This window comes from Bufo gargarizans, chromosome 2 (genome assembly GCF_014858855.1).
Source record: "Bufo gargarizans isolate SCDJY-AF-19 chromosome 2, ASM1485885v1, whole genome shotgun sequence".
Taxonomy (NCBI): Eukaryota; Metazoa; Chordata; class Amphibia; order Anura; family Bufonidae; genus Bufo; species Bufo gargarizans.
In genome coordinates, this window is record NC_058081.1 from 19,674,775 (window position 1) to 19,697,733 (window position 22,959).

Here is a 22,959-nt window from a genome sequence, read left to right on the forward strand (position 1 = left end):
GGAGCAGGGTGAAGAGGGGGCTTCATCATTATCATCATCAGGGGGTGATGGTAACAGCTTGCCCGTGAGACAGCAGTAGGGTGGCAACATGCAGCTGAGCCAGCAGGGTGCAAGCATGACTGTGAGCCAGCAAGGTGGCAGCAGTGTGATATCTGTAGCCACATGTGCCTGGGGTAGACTGTCTGCTACTCAGGAGCCTATCGCTCCAGAAATAACTAGTGATACATGGCTTCATAGAGACAGTGGCAGGCAGTCATGAAGCACTGCTGAGGGTAAAATGCCACACTCGCTGGTGTGGGAATTTTTTATCAAGTCGCTGGAGGACGTCAGCATGGCCGTATGTAGGATCTGTAGGCAGAAGGTGGAGCACGGCCAGGGTGCAAATGTTGGTACCATGGCCTTGCATCAACACATCGAGTGTCACCATAAAGTGGCCTTAGAAAACAGTGGCACTAATGTAGTGGTACAGCCTGACGCATCTCCCACTGGACCCCACACCTTCTTAAGCAGTCAGGGCTCTTCCACCTCAGCAGAAGGAAGACCCTTCCCATGTCTACAAGTCCTGATGCTCCTCCTCCTACTCCTCATCACGCATTTTGCCAGCAATCGATCACCGAGACAATTGCAAAGAAACAACAGTATGCGTGCACTCGTTCAACGGCGCAGAAGCTGAACGTGTTCCTGGCTAAGTTGCTGATACTACAGTCCTTCTATTTCTATGTGGTGGACTCTACACCTTTCACAGAGCTGATTGCTTGTGCCGAGCCAATGTGGAGATTCCCAAGCCGTCATTATTCCAAAAAGCTGCACACATATGATGAGCAGAAGGTGGGCCTGTCCTTGAGCCCCTCATTGTCTGGTACAGTATACGGCAGTGCTGACGTGTGGTGCAGTAATTATGTTCAAGGACAATGTCTATCCTTTACGGCTCACTGGGTAAATGTGTTTCCTGCCCATGCAATGCCACCTGCATGTTCTCAAGCTGCGATTCCTGTGCCAATGTCCTCCTCTGCCTCCTCAACCTCAACCTTGTCCCCAGCTTCCACTGTAGGCATTGGTCTGGCAGCATACCACCTATGCAGAGCACATTCTTCGAAAATAAATCGAATCCTGGCTATTTCCTCGCCAACTGAAGATTGGAATGATGGTCACCAATAATGGGAAGAACATTCTGAAGACACTGAGTCAAGGAGGGCTGACCCATGCACACTGCATGGTGAACGTCTTTAATCTGGTTGTCATCCGGTTCCTGAAGTCTTCCACCCAGCTGCCAGACATCTTGAAAATGGCCAGGAAACTGTGCATGCACTTCAGCCACTCTTACCACTCTTACCTCTTACGTGCAAAACAAGCCCTCTTTGAGCTGCAAAGGCAGAATAGTGTTCCCCTACATCGCCTCATATGCAATGTTTTTACACGTTGGAACTCCACCCTCCACATGTTGTACCAACTACAGTATACACTCACCTAAAGAATTATTAGGAACACCATACTAATACGGTGTTGGACCCCCTTTTGCCTTCAGAACTGCCTTAATTCTACGTGGCATTGATTAAACAAGGTGCTGATAGCATTCTTTAGAAATGTTGGCCCATATTGATAGGATAGCATCTTGCAGTTGATGGAGATTTGAGGGATGCACATCCAGGGCACGAAGCTCCCGTTCCACCACATCCCAAAGATGCTCTATTGGGTTGAGATCTGGTGACTGTGGGGGCCATTTTAGTACAGTGAACTCATTGTCATGTTCAAGAAACCATTTTTCCAGTCTTCAACAGTCCAATTTTGGTGAGCTTGTGCAAATTGTAGCCTCCATTTCCTATTTGTAGTGGAGATGAGTGGTACCCGGTGAGGTTTTCTGCTGTTGTAGCCCATCCGCCTCAAGGTTGTGCGTGTTGTGGCTTCACAAATGCTTTGCTGCATACCTCGGTTGTAACGAGTGGTTATTTCAGTCAACGTTGCTCTTCTATCAGCTTGAATCAGTCGGCCCATTCTCCTCTGACTTCTAGCATCAACAAGGCATTTTCGCCCACAGGACTGCCACATACTGGATGTTTTTCCCTTTTCACACTATTCTTTGTAAACCCTAGAAATGGTTGTGGGTGAAAATCCCAATAACTAAGCAGATTGTGAAATACTCAGACCGGCCCGTCTGGCACCAACAACCATGCCACGCTCAAAATTGCTTGAATCACCTTTCTTTCCCATTCTGACATTCAGTTTGGAGTTCAGGAGACTGTCTTGACCAGGACCACAACCCTACATGCATTGAAGCAACTGCCATGTGATTGGTTGACTAGATAATCGCATTAATGAGAAATAGAACAGGTGTTCCTAATAATTCTTTAGGTGAGTGTATGAGAAGAGGAAGACCGTGAACAATTTCTTGATGATGCAGGCAGACAGTTGTGTAACTTCGATGTTAGCCAGTGGCAACTTGCTTGACATCTATTAGCCAGTGGCAGTGGCCAGTGGCAGCTTGCTTGACACCTTGCTCAGACCCTTTCAGAATGCCACTTTATTTGTTAGTCGCCAGGACTACAGGATTAATAATGTAATTCCACTCATTTACATCCTGTAGCAGATGCTGATAAATCTGGCTGCCCAGGGCAAAGGAGACTTAGGGGATCATTTATCAAACTGGTCTAAAGCAGAACTAGCTTATTTGCCCATAGCAGGAGATTCCTCCTTTCGCTGTCTAAAATGAAAGGTGGAATCTGATTGGTTACTATGGGCAACTAAACCAGTTCTACTTTAGACCAGTTTTATAAATGACCCCCTTAGCATCTACATCTCACGGCCACCTGAGCCCTGAGGGGGCTGAACTGGCGGAGGAGGATGAAGAAGAGGAGGAGGACATTAAGTCACAGGAAATGTATACAGAAATTGGTGGTTTGTCTGCACAAGCCACAGTAGAGGAGCAGGAAGAAAATGAGGAGCTGGAGTGTGATGAGGAAGATCAGGCAAATGACCTTGACAGAACGTGGCAGTATGCAGTGGTGATAGAGGCAGGGAGTCCCTCCAATTCACTTGCACAAATGCTGAGTTGCTTGCATAGTGACAGATGCATTTTCACCATTTAGCAGAGGGATGACTACTGGCTCTCCACCATGTTAGACCCTCACTACTGTGCCAAAATGGGGGCCTTTTTGAAACCTGCTGAGAGGGATGATAAACTCAACTACATCCTATGTAGTCGGTTGGTCACTGCCATCCTCACAGAGCTCTGATCAGGTGGACCATCTGCGCCCACGCTCTACTGACATGACTGCTGCCATTACTGTAGGAGCAGCACTAGCCCCGTCAGTAGTAACTTTAGTCTTGAGGTCTCTGATGAGAATGTTTCTTCACCCACCAACTGAAGAAACCACAGAGCAGCAGCAGGACATGGAGCAGAACCTGAACTAGAAGGTGGTTGCATACTTGGACTACACCCTGTCACCCCAGATCCAATATCCCCTGGACCCCTGGTTAGCTAAACATGAATTGTGGCCGGAACTCATCAAGTTTGCCCTGGAAAAGCTTTCCTGCCAGGCCAGTAGTGTTGCATCAAAGTGGCATGATTACTAGTGATGAGCGAGCATGCACGGCCGAACTGCCGTTCAGCTTGAGCATCGCTATGCTCAGCAGATCCAAGTGCTCGGCTTAATAATTTGTGTGCTCGAATACAATTTAATACAATAGAAGTCAATGGGAGACAACCAGGCACCCCCGGCTCGGAAGAGAAGAGGGTGTCTGGTTCATAAAAAAAGTTTGAAATTTATGGAAACCCCATCAAAAAAGTTTGGCAACAGCATTAATGTAACGGTCACGTACACATACACACAGGGGGAGGATAGTGACCACTGCGCTCCACCCTCACCCTTGGCCCTGCCTACTTGCCTCATGAGTCCTGATGACAGGGGACAACTGGATGGCAGTCCCTAACTTAGGATATGTGCATGGAGGACAGAAAAATAACGGATCGTGAATGGAACGGGTCAATACCTAGAGAGCTACGCAGTAACACGGGATAAGCAGAGAATAGTCAGTAGAAGCCGATGTCAAATACCAGGAGAGTAATGAAGTACAACAGGAGTCCGCAAAGAATCGTCAGGTGGAAGCCGGGGTCAGAATACAAGGAGAGTAGAGCAGTAAAGGGGGAACAGGCAGTGGGTAATTATACTAGGAAACCAAAAATTGCCAGGAACCTAATTAACAGGCAACCTGTGGCCAGCAGGCTGCCTGTTAAATACTGGCTAGCTGGGGTCATGTGACGTGGCCAGCGTCACATGACCCACACTAGGGAATACAGCTGAGCACCGAGTGCCCAGCTCGGTGCTCAGACCTCCCCTGGTTGCTGTGGGAACTGAGGCCGCCGGCCGCGGGGAGGAGACATGCGGGCCAGTCAGTCCTGCCCCCTATCACCTAGAAGATGAGTACGCTGTGCGCGTCCTCTCTCCTGCAAAGAAACGGGACGCCAACGGCGCTGAGGAGAGAAAGCGCCTCGGTGTCCCATGACAATTAAGAGGATAGCTGGATGTGTCTCGTACGACATACAATAGACAACCACACAAAGGCTGTATGCCAAAAGCCAGGTATGTGCAATCCATCCATCCATCCATCCATCCATCCATCCATCCATCCATCCATCCATCCATCCATCCATCCATCCATCCATCCATCCATCCATCCATCCATCCATCCATCCATCCATCCATCCATGAGACAGATAACAGCCAGCATACCTTACAATGGCAGCCTTGTGCCCTATGAGATAATTCAAACCAGCTCTCATCTGACTAAAAGCCAGTAAGCCTCAAAGTTGCTTCATATCTATTAGATGGCTTGGGTGGACCTGTGCACCTAGATCAATATCATTAGGGTGACAAAAAGTTTTCCGATTGTCCTAACATAATATTCAATAATTTTTGTATACAGTTTTGTCATGTAAAAACTCATTTGCATAAACATGGGCTTATGGGAAAGACATGCAAATGAGCAGAATCTGCATTGTTTTTCAGCTCTATTGGATTCACAGTCTTATGACAAGACAAATATTCTTGTCAGAAGACTATGAAACCAATAGAGGGCGCTGTTCATAACTCAATAGCTCCCTCTAATGGTTTCATAGTCTTCTGACAATAATATTAGACTGAGTCGTATGACAAGCTTATTAGTGTAGCCTTTTGCATGGAAAATTCGCGATTAGAATATTCGCGATCTACACCAGGATGATATCTGACACTGGGAAAGCTGGGTAATAACTCAGTGATCAAATCTGACACTGGGAAAGATGGGTAATAACTTGCGATCTATCCTGAGTTATTGCCCAGCTTTCCCAGTGTCATATATCATCCTAGTGTAGATCGCTAATATTTTAATCGCAAATCTTCTATGCAAAAGTCTACACTAATAAGACTGTGAAACCAATAGAGGGCGCTGTTCATAACTCAATCACTTATGCATGTCTTATCCCAGATGTGCAGTATATCAGAGGGTTTTTTCACCCCAGTAACCAAAAAGCCATATTGCTGGCCTAAATGTTACAGTCACTTATGCACGTGTAATCACAGATGTGCAGTATATGAGAGACTTTTTTCACCCCAGTAACCAAAAAGCTGTATTTCTGTCCTAAATGTGACAGTTACTTATGCTTGTCTAATCCCAGATGTGCAGTATATCAGAGGCTTTTTTCACCCCAGTATGCCAAAGCTGTATTTCTGGACTTGCAGATAGCCTATGCTGGTGCACTATCGTTGCATAAAATAGCTTCCGATCATGTATTGATATTGACTAACTGAAGAAAAAAAAGTTTGTTTTCAGCAGTAGTTGGCTAAACCCGAACTTTTACGTAAATGTTTGGGTGTGGAAAACCCGAACTTTACAATTCGGGTTCGCTCATCTCTACTCCTCACCACTGTGTGACTTTGCCACTATGTTGACTCCTCTCTCTGTTGCCATCCTCACCCTCAGAGGAACCTAAAAATGAAAAAACACAATGAATCCTGTCTTTGGAGCATCCATAAGGCCTCTATCACACAATCAGTATTTTGCATCAGGATTTCTCATGATTTGGAAGCCAAAAGCAGTAGTGGGTCCAAAACACAGAAGACATGCAAATATTCCCATCACGTGACATCTCAGTTTTGGACCTACTCCTGTTTTGCCCTACCAAAACTGATCAATTACTGACCAAATACTGACTGTGTGAAGGCGGATGCTGAAAAGACAGTGTATTTTTTGGGGGGGGTTGTTCTTCTGATGGATCAGACGAAGGGGAAAAATAAACAGTGACGTCAACACAAACTTGCTGCTGACACCTTCTCTACTCTTTTATGGGGCCACTACTTGTATCATTGGCTATCAAAACAGATTAACTAGAAATCTATTGTGGAATTAGCAGTTGATGTAAAATTAGAGCACTGAGATAAGGTATCATGAAAAGATCTGTACCTATTTTATGTTTTTGATCAAATAAGTGAAGTATGAACTGAGCCTAATAGTAACGTCTGTCACCTGCCCGTCATACTGACACACAGTAACTGTTTCATTACCAGAAAGGACTAGCTATGCATGTTGCTGCAATGCACAGTGATACACACTGAGTTACACGCTCATCTCTCGCCTCCACTACCAACACTGTCATAGATTGTCCACATAACAATAGCTATTGTGAAGCAGTGACAGGCCTCATATATGAAGGACGGTATGTATCTCCGAGAATGGTGCAAGAAACCTATTAAGGAGATGCATATCAAGGTTTGCTGGGGTGCACCTGAGACGTGCCACCAAGGCATCCATCCTTGGGGGAGTAAAAGCCGTTAGCTTGTGCGTCCACCAGAATAGATAGTGGACGCTCTTGTTAACTATCATAGCTGGTTTCAGCTAATCCGGGCTTTTACTGGGAGTAAGCAAAGAGCTGGGTGTGTGCTTACTCCCCACGATCCACTCCGCGGTTTATACGTGGTTCATGTCCACGATTGCTTTTAAAAGTCAGTAGCATGAGGCAGGGTGTGTCTGTTGTGTGAGAGACTGCAGATCACACCCTGCAAGGCACGTGTGAATCAAACACTAGCCTCTGGATGCTTCTAAAGGAGCCTGCATGACTTTATTGTGGATGACATGAACTCATTACTTGTCCCGGCTGTGATCCGGCAGAACTGAACTGTAAGTTGGCTGGAACAAGCAATAAACTGTATTGAAGTGACTTTGTTGTGTCCATGCCTTTCTTCAAAACTGGTCATAGGAGCCCATGGCATTGCACTATATATAAGTGCCATACAGTATACAAATCACAGTGCAAAAAAAAAAGATGCATATAGTTGCATAAATAACAATACTATGCAGTGATGGTACTACCATACAATGGAAAAATAATCTACTGCTCAGTGCCACACATTGCTAACGTTACCACAAACACCAGGCAAACATAAGCACAACAGCACTTCTCACCAGCTACAGCAGAATCTGTTTAAATATAATTCACTCGGAGAGTGGCAAGGTCCAGACCGAGTAGGAGCTCCAAGACAAAGTTCATGCGATGCCTCCAGCACTGCGGTAGCTCCAAAAACCTGGAACTTTATTATAGCAGGGGTAAAATACAAGTAATGCTGACATGTTTCAGGCTATAGGGCTAGTGATGCACAGAACGCCTCACTGTTACTTGTTTTATGGAGATATCGCAGTGTTGGACTCATGAACTACCTCAAATACCACCACCAAGCAGTGACCAAAATGCAGCTCCATACATAAAATAATTTCAACAGCCCTTCTATATAATTACTAGTGTTGAGCGAATCGAAGTTCACATAGTGGACTTTGATCCTAATTTCCAGGGAAAAGTCGATTCGCTGCAAAGCCAGATGAATTTCCTCAAATTTTCCCTAAAATGGTGGGAAAAAAAGATAAAATTGTACTCACCTCAAGCATATGCACACGGAGTCAGCCGCCATCTTGATTGAAGACCCTGCGTGAAATCTTTTGTGGGGTGACATATGACGTCATCATGCACCGTGCAAGATTCCTCACTGGATCTTCATTCAAGATGGCCACGGCGGACTCTTCGCGATCAAATAGATAAGGGCATTATTATAATTTTTACTATAACAGATTAGCCACTGACAACCCCTTAATGGTCATCTCAGGTGTCACGATCGGCGATGAATGCGGCATCTGAAGGGTTCAATGACGGGGTGGCACCATCGCTGTTCCCTGTCATTGCGGCCGCTACTCACAAAGAAGTAATTCGTCACAAAGCAAATTTCTTTGTGTTATTCAGGGAAGCAGCCAAATCAAAGTTTTGACAGCTTTCCTCAACTCTAAAAATTACTATTAAAGAGTTATTCTAAGAGTTTCGCAGGCGGGTGGGTGAACACCTTAATGATATATCCAAGAGCAAGGACACGCCAATAGCTAACCACATCCGCACTCACCATAACGGCACTGCCCATGTGTCTTTTATGGGCATTGACCGGGTCCTCCCGCCGCGTCGTGGAGGAGATTGGGACCGGGTGATCCTTCAGCGGGAACTCCGCTGGATTTACTATCTTAAATCCATGACACCGTTGGGGCTTAATGAACAGCTCAACTTTAGCTGTTTTTTGTGACCATCTGATCACACCATTTTGTCCCAACACTCAGTTCATCTGGATTTAATGTAATATATTTTCATTCAAATTTATTATACCTCATCACTATATTTCTTGTCCTCTATGCCTCCTGACCTTACCGCCGGCCCTCTGTTACGGCAGCTGGGCCTAATTGCCTATGTCTTCCCTCCCAAAGAAGCTCTGATGTTGAGAGCATCATTTTTGCTTTATCTTTGAGACCGCTGACACGCTGGTCTCTTATTGCAGCCACTGGTCCACCGTGCGTCTCTGCGCGGCGTCCAGTTGCTAGGAAGCCTTACCCGCCCCCAGGTTTTCCACTCCAGCCCCTCCTACTCTCCTGCGTGCGTCCACAGCGTCGGCGGCTGACGTCTGCGTTCCACGTGTCTCCGCCCCCGGTCCCGCACGGAGCTCTATCGGTGCGGCCCCTGTGGCGGCATGTGGAACGCACGCGCCGTCCGACGCTGCGTTCCATGACATGCAGGACTTTTGTTCACGGGACGCAGCCTTCCCGGTCTCCACGTGACATCTGGGGGGGCGTGCCTTGTTAAGGGGCGCGCTGCGGTCTTCCTCATTTAAACGGCACTCTCCAGGTAAACAGTGCCGACAGCCCCTGACCTCATACCCTTTGACTTGGGCCCCACAGTGACCGCACTGCGCTCCTTAGCGTATCCTTCCATGTGCCCGGACAGCCCACTGGTTAGCCAGCACCTGCGGTCCTGTTTGTAGGATTTCTTGTGGTCCGGTCCCACTGGCCTGGCCACTGTACCCGGAGTTTGAATAGGCCCCACTGGACCATTCTGCAGTATTCCTTAGCCATTTTCCTGGTTTACTGACTTAGCTCCCATATCCGTGGCTAGTCTCTGTAGCGGATCTAGCCACCAGCATTGTTCATTTTTCAGGCATTAATTTGCCTGCCACCCTGTATTTTCGACGTCCCCTGATGAGTTTTTTCTAAACGGAAACGTGACACGTCGGGACACTGTTAGGGTTTACTAGGGACACCGGCCCGCACCAGGGTTAGGTATCCGGACGGGGTCGCTCCTTGCGGAGCAAGCACTCCGTATAGGTAGGTAGGGTCGACTAGCCCCCTCCCCCCTCCACCAGGGACACAATAGGGACTTTTCATTCCCGACCTTGCCTACCGTCCAGCATCTTCTGGTACCATCCTTAATGCACGCGCTCCAGTGACCAGCACCCTTCATGAATCAGACTCCTTTCCTGTGGCATCACCGCTCAGGTTCCATCCACACAGATCGGTCCGTCCATCAACCATCCGGGTGAGAACGTTCCATTACTCACATTGGTGCATAATCGTGCAATTGTGTTTGGCCCATCTGGGCTTGTCTATATATATTCTGTGTATCCTTTTTTGTGCCATTTATTCTAATCTATTACCATTAAATGTTAAGTTTTAATCCCTTTGATCCCCAATAAGGGATCAGGTTATTTAATTCATTCAATTTGGGATTTTTTTGGTCAAGGCTCTAAGCTAGACCTGTGCACATTTTTGTATTCTATGGCGTCTCCACAGTATCAGTTCTCGTCTGTTATCATAAGTGGCACAACATTTATGTTGCCCTCACTAAGAGAAAGAATCAGAATCTTGCAAGCAAGATACCTTATAATGGGTAATGGAAATGAAATAAATAATGTTACAGAGCACACACACATATATTATAATCACAAATATATTATAATTGCCTGCAGGGCTGGTGCTTCCATATAGGCAAGGGGGACAATTGCACCCGGGCCCCTGAGTCCTTAGGGGCCCCCAAGCCCACCACCTGACACCGGCCGGTCCCGAGCATTTTATTTATTTATTTGTGAGGCCTCACGCTGGTGGTGGCCTCGCTCTGGCTCCGGGAAGGGTGCCCGCGGCAGCAGCGGCAGGTCACAGGGAGATGAACGCTTCCATTGCTGGAGCATTCATCTCCATAGTCATCTGTATCGCCATCCTCAGGACAGCCATACAGATGCCTGTGCTGTGGGGCAGGGGAGGGAGAGGCGTCTCCCTTCCCTGTTCCTCTGATAGGCTGCCGACACAAGGCCCAACACAGAGGCTACTGCAGGCGGCGCAATGAGCTCATTGCACCGCCTGAGCCATACAGCGCGGGGCAGAGGCCAGAAGAGGCCTGCATCGCATCGCTGTGTGATGGAGATAAGTATAAGTGTTTTTTGGTTTTTTTAATACCGGACTTTTACTGCCGCATGGGGGGAGCGGGAGGCACTTAATACTGGCACATGGGGGTGGGGGTTTGGCACTTGATACTGGCACATGGGGGGTTGGCACTTTATACTGTCACAAGGGGGGTGTTGGCACTCAATCCTGGCACATGGGGGGGTTTGTCTCTTGATACTGGCACATGGGGGTTGGCACTTGTTACTGGCACATGGGGGGGAGACACTTGATACTGGCACATAGGGGGAAGAGAGGCACTTTTTACTGGCACATGGGGGGTTTGGCACTTGTTACTGGCTCATGAAGGGCATGGAGAGGCACTTGTTACTGGCACATGGAGGGGCATGGAGAGGCACTTGTTACTGGCACATGGGGGTGGAAGAGAGGCACTCGATACTGGCACATTATTATGGGGTACTATGGGGACTTCTACTGAGGCCACAAAGAAGGGGTATTTTATATGGGGGGGCTCCGTGTGGTACTAGTATTATCAGGGGTATTATCTGTTTCTGCAGTATAGTATTGGGGAGCACAGCGGCACAGAAGATGGGAGGATGATTTGTCCAGAAGATGGGAGGATGATGGAAAAGTAGTAAACCAAGATTTTTTGGGGTTAGGGTTATTGTCAAACTGCAGAATCGGAAAATGGTGACAAAATGGAGTCTGGTCTGAAGATCTGAAAGGAGAAGACGAGGACAGAGAACATCTACATCAAAGGAGACATTACTGGATGTAAGAGGTATGGGGCGCTGTATTTCTGTAGTGATGGGGGGGGGGCGTTAAAGTCAGCAAGTGTCGTGGGGGGGGGTGTGGCCTTATTGTTTTTCGCCCCAGGGCCCCATTTCACGTAGAACCGGCCCTGATTGCCTGCTTGGTCACACTGTGTAATAGGGCCTTTGGAGACCTGGTGTCCTCTCTATCTCTGGTACCACCACCATCTCCCTGTAGAAGAATTTCTTTCTCGTGCTGTAGCATATGCATCCTCTCTCGCTTGGTTGACTTGCCAAGAACAATTTTCAAGCCAGGGGAAAGTGGGGCCAGCCTGCCCCCTGATAAATATTACATGCCAGTTAACTATATTGCTTCCATACAAACCTTTTTGAATACATAGTGCATAGTTAACCTCTGGGTGAATGTTTTAAAAAACTTTAGAAGTGAACCATAGCATATTATAATATTAACCGTTTAGCAGTGAACCACGAAGTCACCAAACTGGTGTCCACAGTATCTCTGGTGTCCCAACTTTTTGTGATGACCCCACTATCTCTGGTGCCCCAGTATCTCTGGTGTCCCCACTATTTGTGATGACCCCATTATCTCTGGTGCCCCTGGTATCTCTGGTGACTCCCACTATCTTTGATGACCCCACTATCTCTGGTGCCCAGTATCTCTGGTGTCCCCACTATTTGTGATCACCCCCCTATCTCTGGTGCCCCTGGTATCTCTGGTGACTCCCACTATCTTTGATTACCCCACTATCTCTGGTGCCCACAGTATCTCTGGTGTCCCCACTATTTGTAATGACCCCACTATCTCTGGTGTCCCCACTATTTGTGATGACCCCGCTATCTCTGGTGCCCCTGGTATCTCTGGTGACTCCCACTATCTTTGATGAACCCACTATCTCTGGTGCCCCAGAATCTCTTGTGTCCCCACTATTTGTGATGACCTCACTATCTCTGGTGCCCCTGGTATCTCTGGTGACTCCCACTATCTCTGGTGCCCCAGTATCTCTGGTGCCCCCACTATTTGTGATGACCCCACTATCTCCAGTGACTTCCACTATCTTTGATGACCCCACTATCTCTGATGCCCCCACTGTATGTGACGACCCCACTATTGTCTCCCAATATCTCTGAAGCAGGTTCTTTAGATCTTGTAACATGACACACAAATCTTTGAAACAAATTTTGTATTTTGTTCAGTGTGTCTGTATTGCGGACAAGAATAGTTATTTCTAGTTATAGGCGTGAGAAAAATGTTGATTGCACAAGATGTGTATCAGAGGGGGGCAGAGTGACAGTTCTGTTTCATTACATTACATTACATTACAGCTTGCACGGGACAGAAACAGAGAAGTACATTTATACATTTTGGTGATCATTGGCCTAAATGAACAGAATAAAGATATTATTTAGTCCTTAAAGGATATTTGAAAAAAATCCAAAAAATTGAATTAAAGTTGTTGTATAATTAAAGCATTTAAAAATGTTTTTTTTTTTTCATTTTTAAATAAAATTTTCACATTTTAGATCAGCCATGTTTCGACCAGCTCCCGTCTAAGTGACAAGACCCAGTTCCCATCTTTTCTTCGTACTGCTCCAAGTGATGCTTTCCAATCCAAAGGACTGGCCCAACTGTTGTTGCATTTTCAATGGACCTGGGTGGGGATGATCGCTGATTCTAATGATTATGGATACCAGGGCATACAGGGAGTGAGACAAGAATTCATCAAATCTGGAGCTTGTGTGGAATTCTTGGAGTATATTCAGAGCAGTCGTCCAGATCACAACATTCCACGTATCATCCAGACCATCAAAAAGTCTAGAGCCAAGATAATAATTATCTTTGCATCTGAAGCTGACCTCATTCTGCTGTTTGATGAATGTCTACGTCATAATATCACTGGGAAGCTTTGGGTGGCCAGTGACGGCTGGGCAACCTCCAGCTTGCTAGTTTTTGAAAAATATTCAAAGCTTCTTAAAGGAACCCTGGGCTTCTATTTTTCTGTTGAACAAATTCCAGGGTTCCAGGACTATACTGAGAATTTAAATTTCTCCAAAGTGTTAGAAGAGCCCTGGGATAGGATGTTTTGGGAAAATAATATTGGTTGTACTTTTTTGGACGGTAAAAACATGACCTTCAACCATGAAAAGCCAAATAGGAATTGCACAGTGGGTGACAGATTGGAGAACTTTCAGATAAGCCTGAATAATATATCTCACTTCGGAATGTCATATAACCTCTACAATGCAATCTATGTTATCGCTAAAGCTATGCATGACCTGAGTTTATGTAGAGTTGGAGAAGGTCCTTTTTTAAATGGAAGCTGCTCAGATATTTTGAACATTAAGCCATGGCAAGTAAGAAATCTGCAGTAGAGATAAGGAACTACAGAAATGTCTATATCTAATATGCCGGCCAATTTTTATTCCTAACCTATCCACAGGATGGTTTATGCTTTCTAGACCACTTGGCACTATTGCCTAGTCTTCTGTTTCTCCTCAGCACGTCCAAGTTAAGGAGGAAATATGAAGACCAGTTGTCATGTGTTTGCGCTGTCATTCATACAACTATAGGGACGTGTGATCTAACATTTGCTACCTGGATTATTACCAAGGGTTCTAGCTGCATCAATTCAAAGGCAACATCTTCATGCAACATATACTGATTACAGGCGATCTTAACAGTGCATGTTTCTCTCTGTAAGGAGACATGGTCTATGGGTTGGTAATGGTGTGTCAGAGATGGCACAATTACTGCTTCATCACAAAACATGTTTAGTACCCCAGACCTGGGGGTACTGCAATATTGTAACTATTTTGATATTATAATGTTATGTGTTTTATTGTATGCTTCTGGCTGTTTAATCTAGCTAGGAATGGTTGGCAAACGTTTGGTATGAAACAGGGCTAACCACCCTGTTCCTCCCCTCTTGGTAGAAGTGAACTGGTCCTGCTTCCTACCAGGAGGGGGAGCTCCTGTGTAGCTACAAAGGGTAGTGGAATCTGACTGCAGAGATCCTGGTCCTGGTACTGATTCTCCAGAGAGATGAACTTACTCCAAGCCTCAAGTAAAGTCTTGAGATGCGAAATTACGGAGTAAACTGCCACAACCAGCATTAAATTCACAGCTGAAAGGTGAGGGACTACCCATCATCCAGATTGTCACTAGACCAGTACAACCTACCGTAAGTGCCGAATTGCAGCCAACCAACCTGCCTCCATTTTTACTGGTTCCAGAGAAAATTGCACTTGAAATCCGCTTTTATGCTTACTATAAACTGCATTTACATTGCCTTGATCCCCAGAGAGCAATGACCTGAGGGAGCATACCATGACACACACTTCTTCAGGGCCACTACCACTCCAATTCTCAGTACCGGCTCCTCAGCTAATCAGTGGGAGTGCAAGGAGTCGGTCTGATCTGAAGACCTATACTAAGCATCAATATAAAAATTATGTTGAGCCCTTTAAATAATTAACCAAATTCTCATCATAGGTTCTCCATTACATGAAGAAGGCCCGAATAAAGTTAAGCAGTGGAAAGGATTTGTTTTTTGATGAGAATGGAGACCCCCCTCCAACATACGATATTGTCAACTGGCAAATAGACCTGGGAGGTTCCATCAAACAGGTTAAAGTGGGAAATTTTACCAGCACAGCCACTTACAAAGGAACGCTTTATGTTAACACCAGTTCTGTCCAGTGGCCATTTGGTGATGAAAAGGTAACATTTGAAAAGCCATAACTTTCAAAATTTTCCGTTCACATAGTCACATGAAGACTTATTTCTTGCGGCACAACATGCATTTTATAAAGCCACTATTTAATTTAGGGTGGGTTCAAATCTGCGTTCTGTATTCCGTTATGGCTTTTCGTGATAAAATGGTTATAGCGGAAAATAACATAACCTATAAAACGGAAGGGCGGATCCGTTATGCTGCCCATAGACTTGTATTATGACGGAATGCAAAACGGGGCCTTTAAAAAGCATTCAGTTTTGCTTTCCGTCCTAATAGAAGTCTATGGGGAAGCATAACAGATCCGTCTGGTTTCCGCCTTGCATAACGGGACCCAGACGGATCCGTTGAGATTCCTCATAGACTTCTATTAAGACGGATCAAAACGGAATGCCTCTAAAGGTTTCCGTTTTGACTTCCGTTTTATGGATTCCATTATTTTCCGTTATAACCATGTTATAACGAAAAGCCGTAACGGAATCCAGAACGCAGATGTGAACCCACCCTTACCATGTCTTGGATTGAAAGATGGGAAAAAATTCTTTATTCTGTGAAATTGAAAAAACCCACAATTCCGACAAGATTTTTGGGAGTTTTAATATTAATGTGTTCACTGTGCTTAAAAAATGACATGACGTTCCTATTCTGTGGATCAATATGATTACGGTGAGAACAAATATTATAGTTGTAATTTTGTTTTACTACTTAAAAAAAAAAATATTAAAAAAATTAAAAATTTTCTTTGCATAACCATTTCCTGACAGCCATAACTTTTTTATTTTTCCATCTACAGAGCTGCATGAGGGCTTTTTTTTTCTGAGATGAACTGTTTTTATTGGAACCACTTTTTGATAACCATTATTCTATGTTTTAGGGGGGACAAGGTGACCAAAAATTAGTGAATCACAAGATATTATTTTTTCTGTTATGGCTAGGGTTGAGCGAACCTGAACTGTAAAGTTCAGGTTCGTACCGAACTTTAGGCTTTTTGGACCCTGGACCCGAAAATTTCAGTAAAAGTCCGGGTTCGGGTTTGTTGTTCGGCTATTTCTCAGCGCTTTTTGAAAGGATGCAGAGCAGCCAATCAACAAGCGTTTAATTGTGTGACCTTAGAAGCCATCATAGCCATGCCTACTAATGGCATGGCTGTGATTGGCCAGTGCAGCATGTGACCCAGCCTCTAAATAAGCTGCACGTCACTCTGCTGTGCTTAGTGTAGGGAGAGGATGCTGCTGCTGTGAGGGAGAGAATAGGGCAGAATCTGTGATCAGAACTCCAATATAACTCAGCGATCAACATACATTTAGTTGTGTGGGTGCAGGGCACAATCTTTTTACCCTGCCCTGAGCCCAGTGACAGAAAAAAAACAACTTTTATCCGTCTGTTAGTTAGGTGGGTGGAGGCGGCCATTTTATGCAAGCTCAGTGCACCAGCGCAGCATCTGTGCATTTGTGACATTCAAATCCAAGCTTGAAATAGTGCAATAATAATCTGGTTTTAAAAAAAATCACAATTTTTGTGCAAAATACACTATTTTACAGCCCTAGCTGCATCTGGATGTGTGAAATTCAATCGTTTTATACAGCTTTCATATTCTGTTATAAAAAAACATCCTTTTTTTTTAAATACTTAATATTGCAGCCCTTGCTGCATATGTGATTGTTAAAAACAAGTTAAAAAATTTAGCCATTGTTATACTACAGCGCAATTTCTCATTCTTGTATTTTGGATATTTCACACTCTTTTGGAGTGTACCCTAATAAAATAAAAAATATTAAAACCAAAAACCAGTGTTGGCTACCTCGTCTTCCTCCAACGCTGCTTCCACCAACACCTCTACGTCCACCGCCTTCTCAAACTCATAAATCACTTTTTTTTTTTATTTGTACGTATTTTATTTTATGTAATTTCACTACTTTGTCTATTACATTTTCAGGTGAAATTCACCAATTGTTGGGTGTCATAGACCCCTGCTCTACCTAGTAGACAGGTTAAAAAAAATCAAAAATTTGTCTGTAAAATTTTTGGGTGAAATTCACCAATTTTTTGGGTGTGATAGACCCCTGCTCTACCTAGTAGACAGGTTAAAAAAATTCACAAAATTTGTCTGTTACATTTTCGGGTGAAAGTCACAAATTTTTGGATGTGATGTACCACTGCTATACCTAGTAGACAGGTAAAAAAAAATCACTAATTGACTTTTTTTAGGTGAAATTCACCAATATTTGGGTGTAATATATCCCTCCTCTACCTAGTTGACAGCTTAATACATTTCACTTATTTTTCTTTTGCATTTTTCGGGTGACATTAAACAATTTTTTTTTGTCATAGACCCCTACTCTACCAAGTACACAGGTTTATAAATTTCACAATTTTTTCTGTTACATTCTTGGGTTGACATTTTACAATTTTGGATGTGAATAAACCCCTGCTCTGCATAGATGACAGGGAATACAATTTAAGAAATTCTTCTTTAATTGATGCGTGCCACCTCCTTTCATTTAATGCTTAAACAAGTTGTCCCACATTTGCGCTTCAATAATTTTTCCCACATTTTTGCTCTTTAATAATTTGTCCCACATTTGCCCTTTAATAGCTTTTTTCCACATTTTCGCTCGATCAAAAAAAATGTAATCCATTTATCTTCCTTGGATGTGGTCTCTCTTTCTTACGCTCCCTCTCCGGCGTGGAACCCTGATTCGCTGATAACCGTGATCAACATGCTAGGCGCAGAAAAGAACATCGAAAGTTGATAGAGAAGATATCCAATTGGATCGTGAACATCACAGGGACATGCAACATGGTGGAGCAGTATGTGAGCACACGCCTACATGAACCAACTGACAGGGGTCAGCCCCTGCAACTTCTGGGTCTCCAAATAGGGCACATGACCTGAGCTTGCCCTTAACGCCTTGGAGGTGCTGGCCTACCCTGCAGCCAGTGTATTGTCTGAACGTGTGTTTGGCACGACTGGAGGGGGTTATCAAAGGTTATATTTCCCAACGTTTTGGGGTGTACCCCAATTTAAAAAAATAAAAAATAAATTTAAAACCAAAAAACTGTGTAGGCTACCTACTCCACCGCCGCTTCCCCCTACACCGCCACATCCACCGCCTCCTTAACATTCTACTCCATATGGACCTCGTCCTCCTAGATCACGATTATTATTTTTAATTTTTATGTATTTTATGTTATTTAAAGTAATTTCCCTATCCACTTTTGTTTGCAGAGCACTTGCCATGCTCTTAACCACATTTTGACGCCATTTGCAGCCCTCTAGCCATTTCCATGACATTTTTACAGCCATTTTAGAGCTCAAAAGTTCGGGTCCCCATTGACTTCAATGGGGTTCGGGTTCAGGGTCAAGTTTGGGTCCCGAACTCGAACTTTTTTGTGAAGTTCAGCCAAACCCGTCGAACCCGAACATCCAGGTGTCCGCTCAACTCTAGTTATGGCGTACACCACACAGGAAAAATATTTTTACCTATAGTTCAGACATTTTTGGACGCAGCGATACCTGTTATGTTTATTTTTTATTGTTTATTTTAATGTGTTAAATTAGGAAAGATTCTATGAGATTCTGACGTTCTGCCTGCTGAGCCATGTCGCATGCATGGCTTTACAGGTAGTTTACCATGAGAAGCCAGAAAACCTTCAGCAGGCTCCAGGCTGTCATGGTAACCAATTGGTGCCCCCACAATTTCACTGCAACAGGTCCGATAGGAAGGCAGAAGGAGCCCCCCTCCCTCTTTCTGGGCACAGATGCAGTGATCGCTATTGAATGTGGCATCTGAGGGGTTCAGGGTCATTGTCGATCCTGGACATTGCAGCTGGGTTCCGGCTATATTATACAGATGGCACCCACCATGTACAGTACAGTTTCAGCGCAGCAGCCTGCTCCTTATAGACCCTTTGCATATTGTCATACATGTCTTTGTTAATTAGTTAAAGGGGTTGGCCACTTTCTGGCTACTTTTGACTAATGTGTAGATAAGATGATATATGACAATTACTAATATAGTTTTTGTTGATATTCTGTGCAGTGATGAGCGGCATAGGCAATTTTCTTTTTTGCGACATTTTGTGATTTTTTTCGCTTAATATTCACAATAAATTTGCGAATTCTAGAATTCGTGATCTCCAGTCATTATTTGTGCGATTGTGCAAATTGGCACTAATGATGCGCATATTTATTGCGCAATACATGCAACTTCACATTTTAGCAGGTCTGAGTAGATATTACTGATTGGTGCACTAAGTATTGTTGTGACGTCACAGCACCATGTCTGTAGCATGAATGTATGGACAGCAGAGAAACAGTAATTCCTATCACATTACCCATTGCCCAGGCCCCTCGTCGCTTTTCATTCGAAACTCCTCCCCTTTCACCCCTCTGGCTCGCCATAGGTTCTTCTGATTATGTCCTCCTCTTAGTGAGAAATCCTAGCGCCGTTCAACAGATTCGCCGCACCTGCGCACTTTAATCCCCATTATGAGTAGAGGCAAAAGACCGTTAAATGCGCATGTGCCACCCCGTACATCCCGATCTAGCCGTCCTTGTGCCTCTGCCCATAATGGGGAATGAAGTGCGCAGGCACGGCAAATCTGTTGAACGGCGATGGCGCTGGATTTCTCACTAAGAGGAGGACATAATCAGAAGAACCTAGGGCGGGCCAGAGGGGTGAAAGGGGAGGAGTTTTGAATGAAAAGCGACGAGGGGCCTGGGCAACGGCTACATAAATGCCACCCCTGGGCACCTTCAGAAGCTAATTAACATATTGAATAAAAGTGTTTTTATGAGAAAATCGGCGATGGACAGCCATATGGAAGGTAGCATTCTAATATGGGGAATGTAATGATGTTAGTGTTCTATAATGGTGATTTTAGGGGATAGACTCCCTTTAATGTTAATGACCTATCCTCTGGATAGGTAATTAATATTAGATACTTAACACCCGGGACCACCGCTGATCAGCTGCTAGAAGGCCATGGGACATGATCGAAAGGCTTAGTTGCAGCTCAGCTCCATTGAAGTGAATGGGGATGAGCTGCAAGCACAACCGCAATACAATATACGGAGCTGTGCTTGGAAAGATGCTGGAAGCCGGCTGCGCTCACTAGAGCTCCGGTGAGGACGGCGACTCCCTGAAACAGCAGATCCGTGGGGGTCTAGAAGATAGTTCATCATTATTTATTCCTGGATATCACCTTTAGAGAGCACCATTCTTTTTTTCTTTTCCCACTACATTCTAAATGCAAGTTTTTTTATCCACCAAGCTTTCTAACAGCTCTTTATTTTTGTTTTACTATGAGATCCGTTCATCAGCACTGAGGGGAGGAAGAGAGCAGGGAAGTTGACCAAAAACTGCTAAACGGTGGGGAGTAGGGGGGGGGGGGGGCTGCCAGAGAGGAGAAGGAAATGTACATAAAAGAGCAAAACAATATTTTTACTGGATATATAATTCAATAATGCTATAGGAACACTTTTCATGACATAACCCTTTCATTTACATGCTGACTTTGTTGGCACTAACGGGTCCTGCAGGTTCTAATAGGTTCCCATGCAATGAAGACTCGGGGAGCCTCAGTTAAGCTCATGTCTGCCATGCCAACCAATTTGCTCTGATGAATACTAAGACAACACCTAAAGAGTTAAATCATCCAGAATTGGAGATATCTCTGTTCCTGTTGGTTGAATGTTGGCTCTCGCTTTGTACTGTTATAGTATGCGCTCTGATACCATACTATTACATCATGGATCATGTAGGAAATCTGTCAAATTTGTCTAAATATCACCTAATCAAATTTCCAAAATTTAGCAAATCTCTAAAACAGGAACATAATTAATAACAATTATCAATTATGATTTCTAGGTTCCAATATCTATATGCAGTAAAAGTTGTCAACCAGGTTCTCGAAAAGCTTCCATCCAAGGAGAACCAAACTGTTGCTATCAATGTGTTCCCTGTTCACAAGGAGAGATTTCCAATAAAACAGGTGAGTTAGTTATAGAATTATAATAGTATAATTATATCGGTGTCTGAATTTAAAAAACTAATAATATCTTTTAGATGCAAGTAATTGTTCTACTTGTCCTTGGAATAAATGGCCAAGTGAAGAAAAGGACAGATGTCTACTAAAACCAATTGAATACCTCTCGTATGAAGAAACATTGGGCATCACGTTAGCATCCATCAGTGTTACTTCATCATTTGTACCTATAGCTATCCTAGGGCTACTCATTTGTTACAAGACCACCCCCATTGTCCGTGCCAACAATTACACCATCAGTTGTCTTCTTCTCATCTGCTTGTCCCTTTGTTTTTTGTGTTCCCTGGCATTCATCGGCTATCCTGGAAAAGAGAATTGCCTCCTACGTCAAGTGGCCTTTGCCCTGGTTTTTGCATTCTGTATTTCATGTATTTTGGCTAAGACTATCATGGTAATGATTGCCTTTAGAGCTACAAAACCAAACAGTGATTTACGAAGGTGGGCCAGGCCTCAGGTGTCCTATCTAGTCATATCTATAGGCACTGTCATTCAGTTCCTGATCTGCACAATATGGCTTATTATTTCTCCTCCCTTCCCTGAATTTAACATCAAAGCTAAGACTGAAGTCCTGGTTTATGAATGTAATGAAGGTTCTTCCACAGCATTTTGGTTTACTTTAGGATATATGAGTTTCTTGGCCCTTATTAGTTGTCTTGTTGCTTTCTTGGCAAGAGAACTTCCTGATAGGTTCAATGAGGCCAAGTATATCACTTTCAGCATGTTGGCATTCCTCACAGTATGGGTGTCCTTCATTCCAGCTTCACTAAGTACTAGTGGTAAATACACTGTGGCCATGGAGGTCTTTGCTATCATGTCTTCCAGTTGGGCCATACTCTGTTGCTTCTTTCTTCCAAAATGCTATATTATTTTGTTTCATCCTGAAGTAAACTCCAGGAAGAACCTTCTTGGTAAACATATCATCATGTAAAAACTCAATTAAAAAAGTTCCTACCAAAACATCTTGTGTCTGCATTCTTCAGAAAAAGTGTTCTAGACCATGTCAGAACATTTTGCATTACCCACAATGTTCAGCATTGTATTATGCAGTCTAGTTTCTACAGTTTTTTCAATAACTTTTATGAGTTCAATCACTAGCCTACATATGTCAACCTGTTTGCATCACCCTAAAATAGACCCACCAGAGTCTACTAAGATGGCATAAATACAACATCTGTTACTAGTTCAGGTGATGTAACTCTCTCAGCCTCTTAAAGGGGTTTTCCTGGCTCCTGATATTGATGACCTATGCTCATTATTATCCGATTGGTGAGAATCTGACATCTTGGCTCCCCCATTGAGTGGCTGCTTACTGAAGCCTCAAGCAATGGAACTAGAAGTTTGAATAGAACAGGAAACACAGCCAAGTTACTGTATCTCAGCTCTTGTTCACTTCAGTGAGAGCTTAGCTGCAGTAACTCAGTATGGCCACTACACTTCGAACAGAGCTGTGCTTCCTTCCTGTTCCATTAAAGCCACCAGTTCTGGTGCCGTAAGCTGCAGGGAACAGCATTGGCAACAGGTTGGTGGGAGTACCGGGATGTTTAACCCTCACCTCGGTACCAAAGGCAACTTCCATGATCCAAAGCTCGATTCACTCAAGCTTAAATCAGAATGCACACCTTCTTAGCACATGATGTGGGTGAAATTGTGAGCGGTAAATCTATTTTTACTCATCT

At 44.3% G+C, this 22,959-nt stretch overlaps 1 protein-coding gene across 1 annotated transcript in view; it reads left to right on the forward strand.

Moving 5' to 3' along the window:
* The window catches only part of LOC122925495 (extracellular calcium-sensing receptor-like), a 64,027-nt gene extending 41,816 nt beyond the window's left edge, over nucleotides 1–22,211 (forward strand). The window contains exons 3-6 of the mRNA XM_044276850.1: nucleotides 13,023–13,664; nucleotides 14,992–15,219; nucleotides 21,106–21,229; nucleotides 21,304–22,211. Coding sequence (XP_044132785.1) covers nucleotides 13,023–13,664; nucleotides 14,992–15,219; nucleotides 21,106–21,229; nucleotides 21,304–22,211 — 1,902 coding nt within the window. The remainder of the gene's footprint in view (nucleotides 1–13,022; nucleotides 13,665–14,991; nucleotides 15,220–21,105; nucleotides 21,230–21,303) is intronic.
* The last annotated feature ends 748 nt before the right edge of the window (nucleotides 22,212–22,959 follow it).